A 24,230-nucleotide genomic window follows, 5' to 3' on the forward strand; every position below is an offset into this window, starting at 1 on the left:
TTCTTCACGTGGCTGTTAACAAACTACATTTTCTCTCAAAAGACTATTAGAGAGAAATATGGCTGTTAAACTAGTATTCAATATTGCAGGTGAATTGCATTTTCACATTAAGAAAAATGGCAATTTTTAGAAGAAAAACTTCTCATTCTCCACAGAGCTAGCAGAGCAGTCTTTCTTCACTTGTGTCCATCACACAAGCCACTGTCAATATTATCTGTGGAGAAAAGACTATCCAGAATTATAACCTTCAACATATCTGACCTGGAATGACACATAAATAGCTTAATTTTTTTTACGATTTTTTAAATTTATTTGACAGACAGAGATCACAAGTAGGCAGAGAGGCAGGCAGAGAGAGAGGGTGAAGCAGGCTCCCTGTTGAGCCGAGAGCCAGATGCAAGGCTCGATCCCAGGACCCTGAGATCATGACCTGAGCCAAAGGCAGAGGCTTTCCTCACTGAGCCACCCAGGTACCCCAAACAGCTTCAATTTTTAATCCATATCTAAATAAACAGAACCCTCCACAAGCCCTTCCAAAAAGGAAAGTCAACTTATTTCAACTTCTCAAAACAGAGCTGGTTTTAGATCTAAAACCTATGTGCTCAAATCTCTGTTTTCAACTGACAAATCAGTTTAGCATCTCTCATTCCCTATTTCTACCACTTAAAGAACTGATAAATATAAACTCAAATTCAAATTTGTAATTAATAAAGCCAAGCAACCAGATTTAGTTATACTTGTCTATATTCAATACGCATCAGCAGAAAAGAGTTAACAGCACAGGCCTAAAACTGCCTATCCTTAGAAATACTTATTTGGAAGGCGGGCCCTTGGCTGGCACCTGGAAACATAGATTTTGGGGGGAGTCCTACCATTCTCAGGACAAATAAAGAGTGGCTTACTGTACCTAAACTGTTTAAACAAACAATATAGTTTTTGCTGAACATCTGCTTTCCTTCAAGAAGTTCAGAATTTTCATATATCCTTGGTGCCTATGTGACCAGCACCCAATAAAAACATTGGTCACTGACTCTCTAATGATCTTCCTGGTAGGCAACATTACACCCATGTTGTCATATTTCAATGCTGGAGGAATTAAGCACGTCCTGTGTGACTCCACTAGGGCAGAACTCTTGGAAACTTGTGCCTCCTTGCCTTCAGATTTTGTCCAAGCCCCTTTTTCCTTTGCTGATTTTACTTTGTATCCTTTTGCTGTAATAAATCATACCCATGAATATAACTGTATAAGGAAGTCTCGTGAGTCCTCCAGATGAATCACTGAACCTGGAGGTGGACTCGCATGACTCAACAGACAAAAGTAAGTGTGTTGATGTGGTACAGAGGTGCCACCTAACAAATTAGAGAAATTTAAAGTTACAAATTTTTAAAAACCTATCTCATTTTTAAAGGTAAAATTAAAGGCAACTTATTATACACTAAAATTTATCCAAGAGTTTGTGACTTTCTGCATTTTCAGTTAGGTTTCCTAAAAGCAACATTAAGACTTGCAATTCTAGCTTATCTTTATGCAGTTGTACCAAAGTATGATATATCCAAAGCATCTGTATTAAAAAATGTTTTGTAGGTTCTTCAGTATATATAGCTATCTTAATAAGGTAAGCACCATAAACACAAAACATCATTTTCAAAGTCCATTCTAAATTAATGAAATTATTTCTGGGTAAAGTTAAGGTCTCATTGTTAAATTCTATAGTAAAATTATAAGTCTTCCTAATGAAGTGCCCATAGGGAATATAGCTTAAAAAAAAGAAAAAAAATCATTACCAAAACTATAAAAAGCCCCTCTTGTCACCGATACAATCAAAATCTTATCATGATAAAATCAAGACTAGAGGGGGAGGAGTCAAGATGGCGGAGAAGTAGCAGGCTGAGACTACATCAGGTAGCAGGAGATCGGATAGATACCTTATCTAAACATTGCAAACACCTACAAATCCAACAGGAGACCGAAGAGAAGAAGAACAGCAATTCTAGAAACAGAAAATCAACCATTTTCTGAAAGGTAGGACTGGCGGAGAACTAAATCCAAAACAACGGGAAGATAGACTGCGGAGGGAGGGGCCGGCTCCCGGCAAGCGGCAGAGCAACGGAGCACAAAATCAGGACTTTTAAAAGTATGTTCAACTGAGGGACATTGCTCCAGAGGCTAAATTGGGGTGAAGCCAACGAGAGGTCATCGTGGCCCCAGGTCCTACAGGGTCACAGAAAGATTGGAGGTGTCGGACTGTTGCAGAGCTCGCAGGTATTAGAAAAGGGAAGCCGGCTACAGAAACAGATCCGCGGGCTGAGCTCTCAGCTCGGGGTTACCTTGAACCGGTAGCAGACTGGGTGAGCGCAGAGCGCAGCTGGAGGCCGGGGATACGGGAGTGATTGGGTACTGTTCTCTGGTGGCGCACTGAGGAGTGGGGCCCTGGGCTCTCGGCTCCTGCAGGCCGGAGACTGGGAGGCCGCCATTTTCAATCCCATCCTCCGGAACTCTATGGAAAGCATTCAGGGAACAAAAGCTCCCGAAAGCGAACCCGAGCAGATTACTTAGTCCGGACCCCGGTAAGGGCGGTGCAATTCCACCTCGGGCAAAGACATTGAGAGTCACTACAACAGGCTACTCCCCCAGAAGATCAACAAAAAACCCAGCCAGGACGAAGTGAGTCTACCAAGGAAAGCAGGTTCAATACCTAGGACAGCAGCAGAATTCCAGAGGAGGAGAAAGCAAAGCACGGAACTCATGGCTTTCTCGCCATGATTCTCTCGTTTTGCGGTTAATTCCATTTTTTTTTCAATTTTTTTTCTTTCTTTTTTCTTCCTCTGATAAATTTTTTAAAACTTTTACCCTTTTTTCAACGTTTTTTGACTAGTTTATCTAATATATATATTTTTTCTTTCTTTTTTATATTTTTTCTTTGTTTTTTTTAATTTTTTCTTTTTTTTTTTTTCTAACCTCTTTTTATCCCCTTTCTCCCCTCCACGATTTGGGGTCTCTTCTGATTTGGTTAAAGTGCATTTTTCTGGGGTCTTTGCCACCCTTGTAGTATTTTATTTGCTCCTTCATATCCTCTTATCTGGACAAAATGACAAGGCGGAAAAATCCACCACAAAAAAAAAAGAACAAGAAGCAGTACTGAAGGCTAGGGACCTAATCAACACAGACATTGGTAATATGTCAGATCTAGAGTTCAAAACCCTCTCTGGAGATAGAAAAGCCCTTTCTAGAGAAATAAAAGAACTAAAATCTAACCAGGTTGAAATCAAAAAAGCTGTTAATGAGGTGCAATCAAAAATGGAGGCTCTCACTGCTAGGATAAATGATGCAGAAGAAAGAATTAGTGATATAGAAGACCAAATGACAGAGAATAAAGAAGCTGAGCAAAAGAGGGACAAACAGCTACTGGACCACAAGGGGAGAATTCGAGAGATAAGTGACACCATTAAGACGAAACAACATTAGAATAATTGGGATTCCAGAAGAAGAAGAAAGAGAGAGGGGAGCAAAAGGTATATTGGAGAGAATTATTGTAGAGAATTTCCCTAATATGTCAAAGGGACAAGCATCAAAATCCAGGAGATGCAGAGAACCCCCCTCAAAATCAACAAAAATAGGTCCACACCCCGTCACCTAATAGTAAAATTTACAAGTCTTAGTGACAGAGAGAAAATCCTGAAAGCAGCCCGGGAAAAGAAGTCTATAACATACAATGGTAAAAATATTAGATTGGCAGCAGACTTATCCACAGAGACCTGGCAGGCCAGAAAGAGCTGGCATGATATACTCAGAGCACTAAACGAGAAAAACATGCAACCACGAATATTATATCCAGCTAGGCTATCATTGAAAATAGGAGGAGAGATAAAAAGCTTCCAGGACAAACAAAAACTGAAAGAATTTGCAAACACCAAACCAGCTCTATAGGAAATATTGAAAGGGGTCCTCTAAGCAAAGAGAGAGCCTAAAAATAGTAGATCAGAAAGGAACAGAGACAATATACAGTAACAGTCACCTTACAGACAATACAATGGCGCTAAATTCAGATGTCTCAATAGTTACCCTGAATGTTAATGGGCTAAATGCCCCAATCAAAACACACAGGGGGGGGCGCCTGGGTGGCTCAGTGGGTTAAAGCCTCTGCCTTCAGCTCAGGTCGTGATCCCAGAGTCCTGGGATCGAGGCCCGCATCGGGCTCTCTGCTCTGCGGGGAGCCTGCTTCCTCCTCTCTCTCTGCCTGCCTCTCTGCCTAGTTGTGATTTCTCTCTGTCAAATAAATAAAAAATATTAAAAAAAAAAAAACACACAGGGTATCAGAATGGATAAAAAAACAAAACTCATCTATATGTTGCCTACAAGAAACGCATTTTAGACGTGAAGACACCTCCAGATTTAAAGTGAGGGGGTGGAAAACAATTCATCATGCTAATGGGCATCAGAAGAAAGCTGGAGTGGCAATCCTTATATCAGATCAATCAGATTTTAAGCCAAAGACTATAATCAGAGATAAGGAAGGACACTATATCATACTCAAAGGGTCTGTCCAACAAGAAGATTTAACAATTTTCAATATGTATGCCTGTAACGTGGGAGCAGCCAACTATATAAACCAATTAATAACAAAATTAAAGAAACACATCAATAATAATACAATAATAGTAGGGGACTTTAACACTCCCCTCACTGAAATAGACAGATCTTCCAAGCAAAAGATCAACAAGGAAATAAAGGCCTTAAATGAAACACTGGACCAAATGGACATCAGATATATTCAGAACATTTCATCCCAAAGCAACAGAATACACATTCTTCTCTAGTGCACATGGAACATTCTCCAGAATAGATCACATCCTGGGTCCTAAATCAGGTCTCAACCGGTATCAAAAGATTAGGATCATTCCCTGCATATTTTCAGACCACAATGCTCTGAAGCTAGAACTCAATCACAAGAGGAAAGCTGGAAAAAACCCAAATACATGGAGACTAAACAGCATCCTTCTAAAGAATGAATGGGTCAACCAGGAAATTAAAGAAGAATTGAAAAAATTCATGGAAACAAATGATAATGAAAACAACGGTTCAAAATCTGTGGGACGCAACAAAGGCAGTCCTGAAAGGAAAATATATAGCGGTACAAGCCTTTCTCAAGAAACAAGAAAAGTCTTAAGTACACAACCTAACCCTACACCTAAAGGAGCTGGAGAAAGAACAAGAAAGAAACCCTAAACCCAGCAGGAAAAGAGAAATCATAAAGATCAGAGCAGAAATCAATGAAATAGAAACCAAAAAAAAATAATAGAACAAATCAACGAAACTAGGAGCTGCTTCTGTGAAAGAATCAATAAGATTGATAAACCCCTGGCCAGACTTATCAAAAAGAAAAGAGAAAGGACCCAAATAAATAAAATCATGAATGAAAGAGGAGCGATCACAACTAACACCAAGGAAATACAGACAATTATAAGAACATACTATGAGCAACTCTACGCCAACAAACGACAATCTGGAAGAAATGGATGCATTCCTAGAGACATATAAACTACCACAACTGAACCAGGAAGAAATACAAAACTGAACAGGCCCATACCAGTAAGGAGATTGAAACAGTCATCAAAAATCTCCAAACAAACAAAAGCCCAGGGCCAGACGGCTTCCCAGGGGAATTCTACCAAACATTTAAAGAAGAACTAATTCCTATTCTCCTGAAACTCTTCCAAAAAACAGAAATGGAAGGAAAACTTCCAAACTCATTTTATGAGGCCAGCATTACCTTGATCCCAAAACCAGACAAGGATCCCACCAAAAAAGAGAACTACAGACCAATATCCTTGATGAACACAGATGCAAAAATTCTCACCAAAATACTAGCCAATAGGATTCAACAGTACATTAAAAGGATTATTCACCACAACCAAGTAGGATTTATTCTAGGGCTGCAAGGTTGGTTCAACATCTGCAAATCAATCAATGTGATAACAACACATTAATAAAAGAAAGAACAAGAACCATATGATACTCTCGATAGATGCTGAAAAAGCATTTGACAAAGTATAGCATCCCTTCCTGATCAAAACTCTTCAAAGTGTAGGGATAGAGGACACATACCTCAATATTATCAAAGCCATCTATGAAAAACCCACCACAAATATCATTCTCAATGGAGAAAAACTGAAAGCTTTTCCGTTAAGGTCAGGAACACGTCAGGGATGTCCATTATCACCACTGCTATTCAACATAGTACTAGAAGTCCTAGCCTCAGCAATTAGACAACAAAAGGAAATTAAAGGCATCCAAATCGGCAAAGAAGTCAAACTATCACTCTTCGCAGATGATATGATACTATATGTGGAAAACCCAAAAGACTCCACTCCAAAACTGCTGGAACTTGTACAGGAATTCAGTAAAGTGTCAGGATATAAAATCAATGCACAGAAATCAGTTGCATTTCTCTACACCAACAACAAGACAGAAGAAAGAGAAATTAAGGAGTCAATCCCATTTACAATTGCACCCAAAACTATAAGATACCTAGGAATAAACCTAACCAAAGAGGCTAAGAATCTATATGCAGAAAACTATAAAGCACTCATGAAAGAAATTGAGGAAGACACAAAGAAATGGAAAAATATTCCATGCTCCTGGATTGGAAGAATAAATATTGTGAAAATGTCTATGCTACCTAAAGCAATCTACGCATTTAATGCAATCCCTATCAAAATACCATCCATTTTTTTCAAAGAAATGGAACAAATAATCCTAAAATTTATATGGAACCAGAAAAGACCTCGAATAGCCAAAGGAATATTGAAAAAGAAAGCCAAGGGGCACCTGGGTGGCTCAGTGGGTTAAGCCTCTGCCTTTGGCTCAGGTCATGGTCTCAGCGTCCTGGGATCGAGTCCCACATCGGGCTCTTTGTTCAGCAGGGAGCCTGCTTTCCCCTCTCTCTCTGCCTGCCTCTCTGCCTACTTGTGATCTCTCTGTCAAATAAATAAATAAATAAATAATTAAAAAAAAAAAAAAAGAAAAAGAAAGCCAAAGTTGGTGGCATCACAACGCTGGACTTCAAGGTCTATTACAAAGCTGTCATCATCAAGACAGCATGGTACTGGCACAAAAACAGACACATAGATCAATGGAACAGAACAGAGAGCCCAGAAATAGACCCTCAACTCTATGGTCAACTCATCTTCAACAAAGCAGGAAAGAATGTCCAATGGAAAAAAGACAGCCTCTTCAATAAATGGTGCTGGGAAAATTGGACAGCCACATGCAGAAAAATGAAATTGGACCACTTCCTTATACCACACACGAAAATAGACTCAAAATGGATGAAGGACCTCAATGTGAGAAAGGAATCCATCAAAATCCTTGAGGAGAACGCAGGCAGCAACCTCTTCGACCTCAGCCGCAGCAACATCTTCCTAGGAACATCGGCAAAGGCAAGGGAAGCAAGGGCAAAAATGAACTATTGGGACTTCATCAAGATCAAAAGCTTTTGCACAGCAAAGGAAACAGTTAACAAAACCAAAAGGCAACAGATAGAATGGGAGAAGATATTTGCAAACGACATATCAGATAAAGGGCTAGTGTCCAAAATCTATAAGGAACTTAGCAAACTCAATACCCAAAGAACAAACAATCCAATCAAGAAATGGGCAGATATTTCCGCAAAGAAGAGATCCAGATGGCCAACAGACACATGAAAAAGTGCTCCACGTCACTCGGCATCAGGGAAATACAAATCACAACCACAATGAGATATCACCTCACACCAGTCAGAATGGCTAAAATTAACAAGTCAGGAAATGACAGATGCTGGCGAGGATGCGGAGAAAGGGGAACCCTCCTACACTGTTGGTGGGAATGCAAGCTGGTGCAACCACTCTGGAAAACAGCATGGAGGTTCCTCAAAATGTTGAAAATAGAACTACCCTATGACCCAGCAATTGCACTACTGGGTATTTACCCTAAAGATACAAACGCAGTGATCTGAAGGGGCACGTGTACCCGAATGTTTATAGCAGCAATGTCTACAATAGCCAAACTATGGAAAGAACCTAGATGTCCATCAACAGATGAATGGATAAAGAAGAGGTGGTATATATACACAATGGAATACTATGCAGCCATCAAAAGAAATGAAATCTTTCCATTTGCGACGTGGATGGAACTAGAGGGTATCATGGTTAGCAAAATAAGTCAATCGGAGAAAGACAACTATCATATGATCTCCCTGATAGGAGGATGTGGAGATGCAACATGGGGGGTTAGGGGGATAGGAGAAGAATAAATGAAACAAGATGGGATTGGGAGGGAGACTCTTAATAAGTGACTCTTAATTTCACAAAACAAACAGGGTTGCTGGGGGGGGGGGTTGGGAGAGTGGGAGGGGGGTTATGGACATTGGGGAGGGTATGTGCTATGCTGAGTGCTGTGAAGTGTGTAAACCTGGCGATTCCCAGACCTGTACCCCTGTGGATAAAAATACATTATATGCTTATAAAAAAAATAAGAAATAAATAAAAATTTAAAAAAAAAAATCAAGACTACAGAAACATTTAAGAGGCCAAAGAAAAGTAGAGACATACATTTCACTAATAAGGATAAAATAAAATCTTAAGGCATCCTGTTTAATTTTATGGAATGACTCATGATATGACTATGCTTACTTTGTTAAATCAATAAAAAATACTATTTACAGAGATTTTATAAATATTTTTTAAATTTACTACTATATGAAAAACAAAAACAAAAAAAACAGGAGGGAAACCAATAAGCTGTAAAGCCAAATTATAGAATGGCAAGTAAGCTACCTTATTTCCTATTAAAATAGCCTCATAATTATAATGGAATTTCCTTAATTTACTGAACTTTTTTTCATATGTCTAATAAATCTAACATCTTATCACTATTAACTACCCCTATTAGTTCCTTTAACAGCTATTACGGTGGTCTTGTAATTTATCTTAGAAACCTCTACTGAGGGGTGCCTGAGGGGCTCAGTCAGTTAAGCGCCCAATTCTTGATTTCAGCTCAGGTCATGATCTCTAGGTTCTGAGATTAAGTCCTGCAACAGGCTCTGTGTTGGGTGTAGAGCCTGCTTAAGATTCTCTCTCCCTCTGCCCTTCTCCCAACCTCACATATACTTGTTTGCTCTCTGAAAGAAAGAAAGAGAAAAGAAAAAAAAAGAAAAGAAGCCTTTACTGAGACAATGAAGTTCTCCAGAAAGACAGGAATTAGTGAGAGCCAATAGTGTTTTCATCATTTCTATCTCTTCAATCCTCTCAGCATTAAGGAAAACCAACGAATGGTAATAGTAATGAACTCAACTAAATGTCTAAGAACAATCTGATTATAATGAAAGTTCAGGAGTTCAATTTGGGTCATTTGTCCCTGAGAAGTCCTTTCTGTTTAGTTATAGCTTGAAAGCCAGTACCAGATTAATTAAAACTATCCTTGAGACCCAGAATCAATGTATCTAAATATTCTATGGCTTTAAATCCATAGATTGGTTTACCACACCTCAATCCACTGATTTTGTCAGAAAGAGACAACCTCAAATAAGAATTTGCTTTCTTTGACAAACCAAATCAAATTTAACTGAAGTAATAAAATAATTGTAAATGGTTTCCACCATCCTCTATCAAAAGAAAAAGTTTAACAGGTATGTTAAATGGAAAAAGCTTTTTCTCTATCTCTATTTCCTGGAAGACATGGGTCAATAACTTTAATTAGGTTCAAACCTCAATGCCCAAAGAAACCATGTATAGGCTAGAGGCCAAGTTTACTCTAAAAATTAACACATGTGTTTACCTTCCAAAAAAAAAATTACTCTTACAGAAGCAAAGCAAATTCTCTAAAAGCATAGTTTTTTCCAGTTAATTTAAATATAAATGAACAACTCCTAAGTGATAATGAATTTATCTTTTTCCTTAACAAACCACAGAATCAAATTACTTCAGGAATAAGTTTGCAATGTTTTATGCTATCAAGAATAACACATTGTAAAAATAAAATATTTACCATCTATTGGTCCTAGATTCATACAGCTCACAGCAAGGAAGAAACAAATTTCTCCTTACTTAAAAAAAATCATCTAGGGGCGCCTGGGTGGCTCAGCGGGTTAAAGCCTCTGCCTTCAGCTCAGGTCATGATCCCGGGGTGCTGGGATCGAGCCCCGCATCGGGCTCTCTGCTTAGCTGGGAGCCTGCTTCCTCCTCTCTCTCTGCCTGCCTCTCTGCCTACTTGTGATCTCTATCTGTCAAATAAATAAATCTTTAAAAAAAAAAAAAATCATCTAATTCATAAAATGGCTACATCATCTTGTTTTCATACCAAGAACTTCTCTAATGTGAATGAAAATTCTGCTATTATAGGTACTCTCATAGATATTAAAAGAAAAATACTGAGCTGTTAACTGTGGGTTACCATTTTCCTCACTGTTTTCAGTTGTTTCACTATTTTATTTGCTTTAATTCAGTAACAGTGTTTTTCTAATATCAAGGCTATCTTTAAAATGGAGAAAAAAGTTAGTGTTAGAGGCCCTTCCAGAAACAAATGATAATTAATATGTATTAGGAAAAAAACAGTATTAAATAACTCAAGTTTTAATGAACCATTTCTCCTCATTTACATTTTACATATTAAGCATGCGCATTTCTTAGAATGTCCCACAGTAAGTATTAAGCATGTACTCATCTATGTGACTAACATACATATTCTAGTTTCCGATGGAATGTTATTTCAGAATTTTATTAAATAACTACTAAGATTACAAACTAACAATTATCAAGAGTTAAATGGAATGAAAGTGCTAACTGCATTAATCACATAAAAACTTTAAAAAAGCACTTTTTAAAGCTAAAAGTTTATTTTACTCATTAACATTGGTTATAAAGTAAACACAATAAAGTGATATATTAACTTATACAGGTCAAGTTAAAAAATAATAAAGACTAGGATGAGCACATTTAAGTAGAGCCTACAAACTTCAAAGTACTGTGAAATACACCCTTACCTTCAATTTCTAAAAGTTCCTCAAACATAAATTTTAGTCAAATTGTAAATATTTATAAATAAATAACACATATTAAACACACAGGCATAGACAAAGAATTCAAGTGTCAAGCAAAATCCTATCTTGTTAATTATTTAAAAACACTGGCCAATGATTAATGATAAGTTCAGAAGTGTAACATTATTCCTGGGCTTTAGCTTTCCCATATCTAAAGTGGGTAAAATAGTTCATTAATAAATACATCATCATACTTGAAATTGTTTATGGGGTAATTAGAAAAAAAGTGAGACCAAAAATATAAAACTCAAAAAATTGTTTTAAAATTAAAACTGGAATTTATCACATGCTGACTTTTAGAAGAAAAAAAAAGAGAAAAAGAGTAACTTACAAAAATGAAGGAAAATTAATTTTGTACTTCTCACAATCAGTTATAATTATTTTTTTGTCAAGAACTTCAGGTTAAGATTACATTATATCATGAATAAATGCTTAGACAAAAAACAAGGAAGACATTATATAATGATAAAAGGATTAATCCATCGAGAGGAGATTAGCAATTGTAAATATCTATGCAGCCAACATAGGATCACCTAAGTTTATAATGCAAATATTAACAAACATACAGAGAGAAACTGACAGTTATATAATAATAGTAGAGGAATTTAACACCCCACTTACATCAGTGGATATCATCCAGACAGAAAATCAGTAAGGAAACAGTGGCTTTGAATGACACATTACACCAGATGTATTTAACAGATATATAGAGAACAGTCTATCCAAACACAACAGAATACACATTCTTTTCAAGTGCACATGAAACATTCCACAGGACAGATCACATGCTAGGCCACAAAATAAGTCAGAATGAATTTAAGAAGCCTGAAATCCTATCAAGCATCTTTTCCAGCCACAACAGTATGAAACTAGAAACCAATTATAAGGGGAAAAAAGAAAAAGAGAGAGAAAGGAAGTAAACAACCCAAAAAATGTGGAGGCTAAACAATATTCTACCAAGCAATGGGTCAATGAAGAAATGAGAGAAAATCTAAAACACATGGAGAAATATGAAATGGAGAACACAATAGTCCAAAATCTTTGGGACACAGTGAAAGTTCTAAGAGCATTTCACAGGCCTACCTCTAGAAACAAGAAAAAACCTCCACAATCTAATCTTATACCTTAAGGAACTAGAAAAATAACAAATAAAACCCAGAGTCTATAGAAAGAAAAATATAACAAAGATAAGAACAGAAATAAATGAAATGGAGACAAAAAAAAAAAAAAACCCACACACAATAGAAAGGATCAATAAACAAAACAAAATTAATAAACCTTTAGCCAGACTCATCAAGAAAAAAAGAGAAAGGACTTACATAAATTCAGAAATGAAAGAGAAGTAACAACTGACACCACAAACACACAGAGGATTTTAAGAGACTACTATGAAAAATTATAGGCCAACGAAATGGGAAAACCTAGAAGAAATGAAAAAATTCCAAGAATCATATAATCTTTCAAAACTGAATCAGAAAGACACAGAAAATCTTAACAAACTGATTACTAATAACGAAATTGAACTACAATTAAAAAACTTCCAGCAAACAAAAGTTCCAGAGAAGATAACTTTCCAGGTGAATTCTAGCAAATATTTAAGGAAGAGTTAACACCCATTCTTCTCAAATAATTCCCAAAAAATAGAAGAGGAAGGAAAAGTTCCAAATTCTCTCAGTGAGGCCAGGATTATCATGATAACCAAAACTAACAAAGACACTACAAAAAAGAAAAAAGAAAAAAAAATCACCCACAAGCCTACAGGCCAAAATACCTGATGAACATAGATGCAAAAATTCTCAGCAAAATATTAGAAAACCAAATTCAACAATACATTAAGAATCATTTATTACAATCAATTGGGATTTAGCCTAGGAATGCAAGGATGGTTCAACAGACGCAAAACAACCAACGTGATACAACACATTAACAAAATGAAGGATGAAAGCATATGATCACCTCAACAGATTCAGAAAAAGTACGTGACAAAATACAACATCCACTTATGATAAAACTCTTAAAGTAGGTTCAAAGGGAACAGACCTCATCTAATAAAGGCCATATATGAAAAACATACACTTAACACCATACTCCATGTGAAAAACTGAGAGCTTTTCCTCTAAGATCAGGAATAAGAGAAGGATGTCTACCCTTGGCACTTTTATTCAACACTGCACTGGAAATACAAATCATGGCAATGAGACAAGAAAAAGAAGTAAAAAGCATCCAAACTGGTAAGTAAGAAATAAAACTTTCACTATTTGCAGATGACACGATACTATATGCATAAGTCCTAAAGATTCCACCAAAAAACTAAAAGAACTAATAAATGAAATCAGTAATGTTGCTAGATAGAAAATTAATATACTGGGTTGCTCAGCTGGTTAAGCACCTGCCTTCAACTCAGGTCATGATCCTAAGGTAGTGGAATTGAGCCCTACATCAGGCTCTGTGATTAGCAAGGGGTTTGCTTTTCCCTCTCCCACTCCCTCGGCTTGTGTACTCTCTGTCAAATAAATAAAATCTTTAAAAAAAAGAAAATTTGGGATGTGTGGGTGCCTCAGTCAGTTAAGTGTCTGTCTTTGGCTCAGGTCATGATCCCAGAGTCCTGGGATCTAGTCCCACATTGAACTCCTTGCTCAGTGGGGAATCTGCTTCCTGATTGGCAGGAAGCCTGCTACTCCCACTCCCCTGCTTTGTGTTCCCTCTCTCACTGTGTCTCTGTCAAATAAACAAAATCTTGGAAAAAAAAAAATGAAGTATGGTGTAGCACAAAAACAGACATATGAATCAATGAAACTGAACAGAGACCCCAGAAATAAACCTACACTTTACACACTCAATCTATAACAAAGGAGGCAAGAATCTACAATGGGGAAAAAAACATTTCTTCCATAAATGGTGCTGGGAAAACTGGACAGCTACATGTAAAAAAAATAAAACTGAACCACTTTCTTACACCATTCACAAAAATAAACTCAAAATGGATTGAAGATCTCAACAAGAGACCTGAATCCATAAAACTTCTAAGAGGAAACACAGCAGTCTCTTGGACATCAGCCTTAGCAACAAATTTATGGATAGGTCTCCTAAGATAAGGGAAACAAAAACAAAAATAACAAAAAACTATCAGGACCACACCAAAATAAAATCCTTTTGTACAAAAAGGAAACCATCAACAAAATAAAAAGCAACCTACTGGAGATATCTGCAAATGATTCATCCAACAAGGGGTTAATTTCCAAAACATATAAAGAACTCATACAATTCAAACCCAAAAGCAGATAATCTGATTAGGAAACAAGTAGAGGACCTGAGTAGTCAGTTTTTTGAAAGAGACATACAAATGGCCAAGAGACACATGAAAAGATGCTCAATATCACTAACCATCAAGGAAATGCAAATGAAAACCACAATGAGATAGATATCACATCACACCACTGAGAATGGCTAGTATCAAAAAGACAAGTAGTAGTAAGTGCTAGTTAGGATGTGGAGAAAAGGGATTATAATGCAGTGGGAATGTAAACTGATGCAGCCACTATGGAAAACAGCATGGAGATGGCTCAAAATTATAAAAATAGATATACTATTTGATCCAGTAATTCCACTACTGGGTATTTAATCAAAGAAAATGAAAACCCTTGTTTGAAAAGATAGTTGCACCTCTATGTTTAATGCAACATAACTTACAATAACCAAGCAACCCAAGTGTCCATCCATAAATGAATGGATAAAAGAAGATGTGGTATAGATATAAAATGGAGTATTAGCCATAAAAAAGAATGAGATCTTGCCATTTCCAACAACATGGATGGACCTAGGGGGTCCTATGCCAAGTGAAAATAAGTCAGTCAGGGAAAGAAAAATATCATATGATTTCACTCATATGTGAAATCTAAAAAATAAAACAAATGAGCAAACAAACAACAAAAAACAGAAACAGACTCATAAGTACAGATAACACTCTTGTTGCCTGAGGGTAGGGGCATGGGTGGAAGGGGCTACATAGGTGACAGGGATTAAGAGATATAAACCTGTAGTTAAAAGTAAGTAAGTCACAGAGATGAAAAATACAACATAGGGAATGCAGATAGTATTATTATAATAATGTTGTATGGTTAGAGATGGTAACTATTTTTTTAAAGAATAAATGGTTAGAGCAAGAGGCCAAATGCAGTTACACATTTCTGTAGTGTCAAAAATTTTACTACTAAGTCATTTTTCCTATCTACTACTCTGCCTCCTAAATAAAAACTACTTAATTACAGATGTGAATTTGGGTTTTTTTTTTTTTGCTGGAAATAAGGAATTTACAAATCTGCAACACAGAAATTCAATTTTAACCTCATACCTTAGAGACATATGTGAAAAACCCTACATCTAGAGATGTAAGTTTATGCATTAACATAATGGAAGTATTATGTAATGGAAATATTACATAATAATGATTTAAATTTGAAGAAATATTTCTAAACATTGTAAAACATTTAACAGGAATTATTCTCACTCATTCTCATGTTTATTCTTAAAATACTACTTGGAGAAGATTATATAAAAAGAGGTCCTTTTGATTGTGGAATATATAAAAAAAGTTCTCAGAAAATTAGACTGAAATTCATTTGTTCCAGTATAAAATTATTGCAGAATATAATTATAAAAATAATAGATTAAACATATTTTAAAAGCAATCATAATAAGTTTCAAGAAATTCCAAACTTCAAAGATAGCATTACATTACATTTTAAAGACAAACAGACACCTAAAGAAAAAAATGTTTTCATGTACAAAGAAGGCAGAACCAAGAGTCCAAGACTACCTGCAGTTCCCCAATTGAGAGCTCTTTTAGTTTAGGCAGGCTTTGACTACCTTCGGGTATAAACATTTTCAAATATAAAACACTGTAGGATTTAGACTGTTTTCTGAAGTACAAACAATTAGATTCAAATCAGAAAGAAATGACAAGTAGCATTGCAAAATTATAGTCCATCACTCACATCACTTATTACTAAAAAGACTGGGTGAGCAGGCCGTAATAGCTACAGAATAAAGAGCAGAAGACAATGAAGTGTAAAGGTTTTGTATTATTATTAATAACTAGAATGTTCAATGCACAACATTATGTCTCAGAAATGTTCTAAAATATTTAAATGGTAACCTATTTGGATTAAGAGAACAGGTCCCATAAACTCTTTAAAATTTAGATTTCACCCTTTCAAGTTAACATGTCACTGACAAATACGGAACCCTGCCATATTTCTATTTCCAAAAGTTTATGAAAATAGAGCAAATTTTAAGTATTAAGATAAGTGACTTAATAAAACAAAATCCCACTGTAGCAGTTAAGAAATTATAAGTAGTGTCCGCAAAAAAAATCATCCCAAAGAACTGAAAGGCATCTGAAAATCTGAGAGTAAAAATCTGATACCATTTCACTTAAGTAAATGTTTAATAAGTGACTTAAAAACAGTGAAGTATATTGATAGAAGTACTGAGAGCACAGGAACATTAAAGGAATAAACTATATTTCATCTCCTTTAAAATGTCCTTTTAATCTACATTTTAACATCCGTATCTGGGATTGCCATCAACCTGGTTTTAAAGTTTTTCAAGTTACTACAAAGAGTTCTTTTTTCTCCTGTCATTCACATAGGGGCAATAGGAATCTGAAACAACCCTGAATTCTTGCCTCAAGGTTTTTTAAACAATACTGGCAACATGAATTCAGACTGCAAACCTGAATCAGTACTGACTTACAGTTCATAACCTCAGAGAGGGGTTTTGTTTCGTTTTTTTAATCCCTCCATTCAGTGCCAAGGTTGAAACATGGACGCTTCCTTTCTGTTCCTTTCTGTGAAAATATTTATTTCCCATTTAATTTTACATGAAGGTTGTAGCCTTTCAGTGTCCCAGCTTTATTACAGGGTCCCTTTTCCCCCCATATTGGGGGGTTCTATTTGTTCTTTCAGCGGCACATAGAAAATAATCCTATAACTTCAAACTGATAGCACCTTAGAATTAACCAAGTATGTAGATAAATGAAACTGCTTCTCCATAACATAATCATAGAAAGTAACATTAATACTAAGCAAAGAAAGAAAATAAAAATGAAGTTGTAAATACCTGTCCTTTGTATACACTCTCAAAAGTCTTCTATCAAAATCACTTTCATATCTAAACCTCTCGTCCATTTCTTCACTTACTTCAGGATCTTGATCAGGTCTGTAATACTGTCTATTAAAAACACAATCTTCATTAAACCTGTGAAATCTTCTATCTGGAATGTCAGTTTTGTTGGCAAACCTTTGAGGTTTTTTATTGGAAATGTCCACTTCTTCATTAGTTTTTTTAATGAGTCTTCTATTCCTTAATTCAATTTCATCATCTAGTTGTCGGTATCTGTCCTCCTCTACTCTTCTTTGGTTTAGAAGCTCTTCATATGCCTCCGAAGGAGTTAATGAGGCATTTCTTCTAGGACCCTCTGAATTTTCACAAGATGTTTGTATTTGTGAGGGTAAATCACGTTTAACCTGACTAATAGGTTTTTTATTTCTTTGATTCTTGTGCTGGTCAATTAAAAAAGAAAACAAAAAACAGATCTTAATGCAATGCTATTTCTTTTTTTTTTTTTTTTAAAGATTTTATTTATTTGTCAAAGAGAGAGAGAAAGAGAGAGCATGCACAAACAGGCAAAGTGGCAGGTAGAGGTGGAGAGAGAAGCAGGCTCCCTGACGAGCAAGGAGCCTGATGCGGGACTCCGTCTCAGGACCCTGGGATCATGACCTGAGCCAAAGGCAGAGGCTTAACCAACTGAGCCACCCAGGCGTCCCTGCAATGCTGTTTCTTATATTACACCCTCATATGATGCTTAGTCTATTTCTCATCTGAACTCCAAGGCCTAATCACCCAAAAGAAATAGCTCATCTTTAGAAAAAAAAAAAAAAACTTCAACGAAATGTTATCCTTCAAAACCTAATAAATAAAATATAACAAACAACAGTGATACGGGTAAGTAGCTACAAAAAGAGAGGATAAACTAAATGCAAATTCCTATCCCAGAAGATACGTATTTTTTTTGGCAGGTAAAACTGCTCCAGAATATTTCAAATTAAATTCTTAATACAAACAATATAGAAGTGGTCAATTTTTTGGCCCTCTTAATATCAAGCATTCTTAAATTTGGAAAAAAAAATATATAACTAGAAATTGTCAGCATTTAAGAATCACTTAAAAGTAAAAACTAGGGGCACCTGGGTGGCTCAGTACCTTAATGTCCAACGCTCGATTTTGGTTCAGGTCAAGATCTCGGGGTCATTAGACAGAGCTCCGTGCCAGGCTCCATCCATGCTGAGGTCTGCCTAAGATTCTCACTCTCCCTCTCCCCTTCCCTGGCCCCCTACCCTGACTGCTGGCACTCTCTAAAATAAATAAATAAATAAATAAATAAATAGTAAAAACTAAACATCACTTAAAGCCAATCTCAAAAATTAAATCACCCCCATGAAGTTAAAAAGTATGGTAAGTTCTTCAATATGTAATAAAACCATTGATAAAACTAAATATTAAAATGCCCTGTGTTTAGCTCAATTTGGCTTAATTTTTAAAATATTTACATAAAAACCAAGTGAAATTTTCAACATATAAAAAGATTTTCGGGGCACCTGGATGGCTCAGTGGGTTAAAGCCTCTGCCTTCAGCTCGGGTCATGATCTCAAGGTGCTGGGATCAAGCCCCGCATCGGGCTCTCTGCTCAGCAGTGAGCCTGCTTCCTCCTCTCTCTCTCTCTCTGCCTGCCTCTCTGACTACTAGTGATCTCTGTCTGTCAAATACATAAAATCTTTAAAAATATATATATCTTTTCAAGTAAGTACAAAATGTTCAATCTCTGGTGTTAAAGATTTACTTTAAAAGCAAAACCTACCTCAGTACTACTCTTTTCTACCTGTCTGAACTTGTCAGTAGATTCTTCTTTACCCCTGAGAAATTGATTGTATTCTTTATTGCGTTCAAGTTTCAACCTTTCCTTAAAATAAAAACCAAAAGATAATGTTAAAACTCCTCAAACTACCTTTAAAAAAGTACCTTTATGTTCAAACAAACTTATACAAAATAAGAGATCTTACTCAGAACCAAGCTTTATTAATAATTTCAAGGATAGAAGTAGTTGCAAGGCACAAGAGAGGCAGAAGAGGTCTGAAATAGTCAACGCAATTCCCCAATTCCCCACATGCTTTCTTGCCACATTAAAATAAGCATTACTACATGCTTAGGTCCACGTTAATAGAGAAGATCTATAACAGAAGGGAACTCCTTCAACTAAAAGCATTCATAAATAAATCTTTCTCACTAGTAACTACATGACTGTGTTTGCCAGGAGACCTGTCATTATCATGTTTCCAAGATTTAACCAGGTTACCCTCTTTCTTTCTTTTTCAGAGACATCTCCTGCCTCTATTCCCCCACCCCACTCTCAAAAGACCTAGTGTGATTCTTTCCCAAGTATCAGGAAGGTTGATTATATAAAAACATAAAAAGGTAAAATTATCACACACTATATTATAATAGAAATGTTCTGTTGAAACACATATTAGGAAATGTTTTTAAGCCTTCATATCTCCTTTGTCATTGAAACAGCACAATCTAAAAAAAAGAAATTAAAGATTACCTAGGTCATCTTTTGAAACTTATTATCTGTCTGTCTTGTGTACTATGCTATGATCACTGATCTAGCTTGGAAATTCAGTCCCTACAAGGGGTATGCAGTGTTTTATCTCTACCACCTCTAAAGAGTAAGTGCATGTATTTGTAGAGTCACAGAAAACACATTCACACCTACACCCTACATCAAAGCTCAGTATACTCTCATTCACTCATCTCACTGAGAACTATGACACACAGCATGAACTTTATAGCTCAGAAACCAATGCTGAAAAACATAAATTCTAAATATTCAATTAATTCACATATTAAAGATATATCACATCATCATAAATATTATGTTCAAAAGTTCTTTTAAAAACAGCACAACTAGAGACTCCACAGATTTTTTTTAAAAAGACATATATTCAAGAATGGGAAATAATATAATCTTCTGCTTGCATTTCAGTCAGGAGCATGTTAACTATTTTGATACCTCATAAAATTATTACCCACAATAACTACTCCTATCCACCTACCTTGGCAGATAGCCTCTCACCAATAGGAAGAGAAACTCCCAGGGTAGATGGATCTGTTTCACTCGTGGACAGAAAATTTTTCTGTATATATACACATTAAAAAAATATATTACCTAATTGCCTTTATGTTTCATAAATGTGTCTTTACATTCTATTTTCTAAACTATACATTATGCAGAGCAAAAGAATGAAATGGAGATGAAGACAGAAAATACAAAGTAATTGAACACAGAACTTTCTTCCAATCAAAAAGTCCCTGAAGAGGAGAAAGAGGTCTTAATTTTCATTTGCAACGTATATATTCCAGATGATTAAAAAGCATGGGAAAGGGGCGCCTGGGTGGCTCAGTGGATTAAGCCACTGCCTTCGGCTCAGGTCATGATCTCAGGGTCCTGGGATAGAGCCCTGCATCGAGCCCCACATCGGGCTCTCTGCTCTGCAGGGAGCCTGCTTCCTCCTCTCTCTGCCTACCTCTCTGCCTACTTGTGATCTCTCTCTCTGTCAAATAAATAAAATTTAAAAAAAAAAATTTTTTTTTTAAAAAAAGCATGGGAAAAAGGAAACTCTTTCCCAATTTATATTTCTTTTCTAAGCACTTATTCTTCATTATCAGTGCTCTACTAGTCTTTGGCAAATTTAAACTTCCTCACCAAGATCTACATACATGCTGCAATAATGTTTTTCACTAATTTTCCTGTGATAATTTATGAGGGGATATCCACTCAAATGCCAAAAGATATGAACTATGAACACTGTTTCCGTGTATGTATGTCCATCCTTGTTCATTAAAGATTTAGAAAATGCAGTGTAGTAGACAGAGCATCAGACTAGGAGTCAAAAGACATGGGCTCCAGGACTAGCCCCAACACTTAGTTCTAGAACAACAAGCAAGTTGCTTAACTTCCCTGACTCAGTCTTCTTACATAAAATGAGAATGGTATCTGCTCTGCCTACCTACCAAAGCTGATATAAGGTTCAAGAGGATTAAAATGTAAAATATCTTTGAATACTATAAAGCAAACACAAGGATGAGTAAAAAATATGTATGATCCCCAACTTCTGGTACTGCTTGGTAGTCATATAATCTGGAAATTATTTAACATCTCTGACTCAACTTCTTTGTTTGTAAGGAAGGGATAATGCCATCTAAATCATTAGGTTATAAGGATTAAATGAATTGATACTTGTTAAGCTGTATAGTCCCATGCCTTTTATTTATTCATTAAATAAGGAATTATTGACTACCTAAAACTTTCCAGTTACTTTTTTTGGTGGTAAGGAAACAAAAATAAGACTATATCCCCTCTATGTAAGAAATTTACAATTCAGCTGAGGAAACAAACATGTAAACAAATAATTACAATATAATGTACCAACTGCTACAATATAATTACATTCAAAACATTTGGGAGCAGAGTGATTAGTATAACTAAATGATTAATAAGGTTTCATTGAGGGGTGTCTGGATGGCGCCGGCAGTTAAGTGCCCATAGGGGTCACGATCTCAGTGTTGTGATCTCAAGCCCTGTGTTGGAGTCTACACTCAGTGGAGTCACCTGGAGATTTTCTCACTCTCCCTCTGCCCTTCGCACTAGTGCTTTCTCTCTCTCTCTAAAATAAGTAAATAAATCTTTTAAAAAAGTAAAAATAAAGATTTCATTGAATCTGAATTTACAAATAAGTTATGCTACAAAAGCTAATTTGAAAGCTGGTTGTTTAGAACTCTAAACTTATTTGTCAAGGGAAAAAACAGGATACCTGACTAGATTCCTGAGTCAGTTTAGCCCTTACATAAAAAGTACACAATTAATCTAGCCATTTTGTAGAGTTACACCTGTACAAAAAAACATATTCAGAGTTCCAACCCTGGGAAGACAGAGATACAGCATCCTCACTCCTTCGCTGGGCAATTCACACTCCCAACACAGGCCCAGAATGATGTTTGAAATGTCCAATAAATGAAAAATAAATAAATAATGACAGCAGAGTGAGTTATTTTAAAAGCTAAATTTTAGACATATCCTCATTCATTCAATAAATACTGACTGCCGACTGCCCCAAAATGTTTGATATGTCTGAGATTCATCAGTGAAGAAAACAAAGACCCCTGCCTCCCTGAAGCTTACATTCAAGCATAGGAAACTGACAAGAAATAATAAACATAATGAAGAGTATGGTATGTTAGAAGAGGAGAGTGGGAAAAATAGAAATCTAGAGTTCCCTTTTGGATACATGAGATATACATTAGATTTCTAAGATAGGTAGCCAAATGGAAAAGTGTGAGGTTCAGGAGAAAACTCTGGGCTATAAATATATATTTACTAATTAATTTAAAAAATTGTTCTTCTGAGGGGCGCCTGGGTGGCTCAGTGGGTTAAGCCTCTGCCTTCAGCTCAGGTGATGATCCCAGGGTCCTGGGATCAAGCCCCGCATCGGGCTCTCTGCTCAGCAAGGAGCCTGCTTCCTCCTCTTTCTCTCTGCCTGCCTCTCTGCCTACTTGTGATCTCTCTCTCTGTCAAATAAATAAATAAAATCTTTAAAAAAAAAATTGTTCTTCTGAGAATATGTTTTCCCTGCACTTTTTTTTTCCCATGCACTTTTAAATGGTCAAGTGTTTTCTATTGTAAAAACTGAAAAGAAGATGGCAGTTGTTTAATGTTTGTTCTTGGCAAAATCTAAGGACTTAAATTTTTTTAATTGAAATATCCATGCAATCCAAAAGTCAGAAAGCCACAGGAAAAAAATCTAGAAAAAAACAGGACTTCCTAGGGGTCAAGGAAGCCACTGCAGCCACCTACCCAAATCCTATGTAATTTTTTTTTTTCCATGCTTTCCTTTCCATGCCCACTTTCTCAGATGTCAAGCAAAATTTGTCTCTTACATATTAAGGGACTACTGCTCCTCTATCACAACCATATTCTAGATTTCCCAACACCAAAAACTCCTTCATATCCATTTGAATTTAAAGATCTCTACTCCTTGATCTTTTCCTCTTTCATAAAGGCAATTTCTTCCCATGCTTCCAACACCATTCTTTTTTAAGATCTCCTATGAGGAAATATAATATCCACAAGTGAAAAAGGTAATAGAGGAAAACCCAATCCAATAAGGAACAGTAGGAGATGGGGAGAATATTGAGGTACAAGGCCAGGGAGGTGGGCTGGAACATGAAAGACTTCACATGCCATGCTAAGGAGTATGCATTTTTATCCTTAAGGTATGTGAGGAGACACTGAATATTTAAATTGGTAAGGGACAGGATCATTCTGGAAAGTAGTATGAAGAGCAGACTAAAAATTAGTGGAAGCAGAAGTTAAAAATCTGTAGCAGTAATTTAAAATAAACACTAAGATAAGAATCTCTAATATGTAGTACTAACAGTCCTGAAAGAGTTATCAAGGTCTTCACAGGCTGCTTATAGAGGTATAAGGTTTCACACATATCAAATTAAAAATCTGGGCAAATTAAATCTGGGCAAATTAAAAATCTCAGGGTCATGAGTTGAAGCTCCATGTTGGGCGTGGAGCCTACTCAAAAATTAAATAAGTAAATAAATACATAATAAAAAGAATTAATAAATAAAATTCCTTTTTAAAAAATCTAATCTATTCTATCCTATCTACCTACATCATGATTTTTTACTACCCTCAAGAAGAATCTACTCTAACCTATTCAGACTGGTAAATCACATATTCCTTATTCATACAAAGCTAAAGCCTACCATCCAAGTCCTTCACTGTATATTCTCCACCTGAAAAGCTTCCTCTCCTTGATTTGCCCTGTAGAATATCCAAATCCTAACTATCCTACGATGTCTTACAAAATAACACCTTGAGGTCTTTCCTGATCATTATAGCCTTCTTACTAGTTACAGTTTCTAACCTGTATGAATGTTGTCTCTAGTGCAGATTCTAAGACACCTTGAAGACAGATTCTTCTTCCTAAGTGCTTAAAAAGTGTTGGCTGAATGATGAAGGAATGT

General features: G+C 36.1%; 1 protein-coding gene across 10 annotated transcripts in view; it reads right to left on the reverse strand.

The window, feature by feature from the left end:
- The window catches only part of CSPP1 (centrosome and spindle pole associated protein 1), a 171,673-nt gene that overhangs the window by 97,189 nt on the left and 50,254 nt on the right, over window positions 1–24,230 (reverse strand). For all 10 annotated transcript variants that reach the window (XM_046013000.1, XM_046013031.1, XM_046013022.1 and 7 more), the window contains 3 exons: window positions 20,249–20,329; window positions 18,994–19,095; window positions 17,196–17,638 (listed from right to left, as the gene is read on the reverse strand). In XM_046013000.1, coding sequence (XP_045868956.1) covers window positions 17,196–17,638; window positions 18,994–19,095; window positions 20,249–20,329 — 626 coding nt within the window. The remainder of the gene's footprint in view (window positions 1–17,195; window positions 17,639–18,993; window positions 19,096–20,248; window positions 20,330–24,230) is intronic.

The sequence above is a fragment of the Meles meles genome, chromosome 1, assembly GCF_922984935.1.
Source record: "Meles meles chromosome 1, mMelMel3.1 paternal haplotype, whole genome shotgun sequence".
In the NCBI taxonomy this organism is placed as follows: domain Eukaryota; kingdom Metazoa; phylum Chordata; class Mammalia; order Carnivora; family Mustelidae; genus Meles; species Meles meles.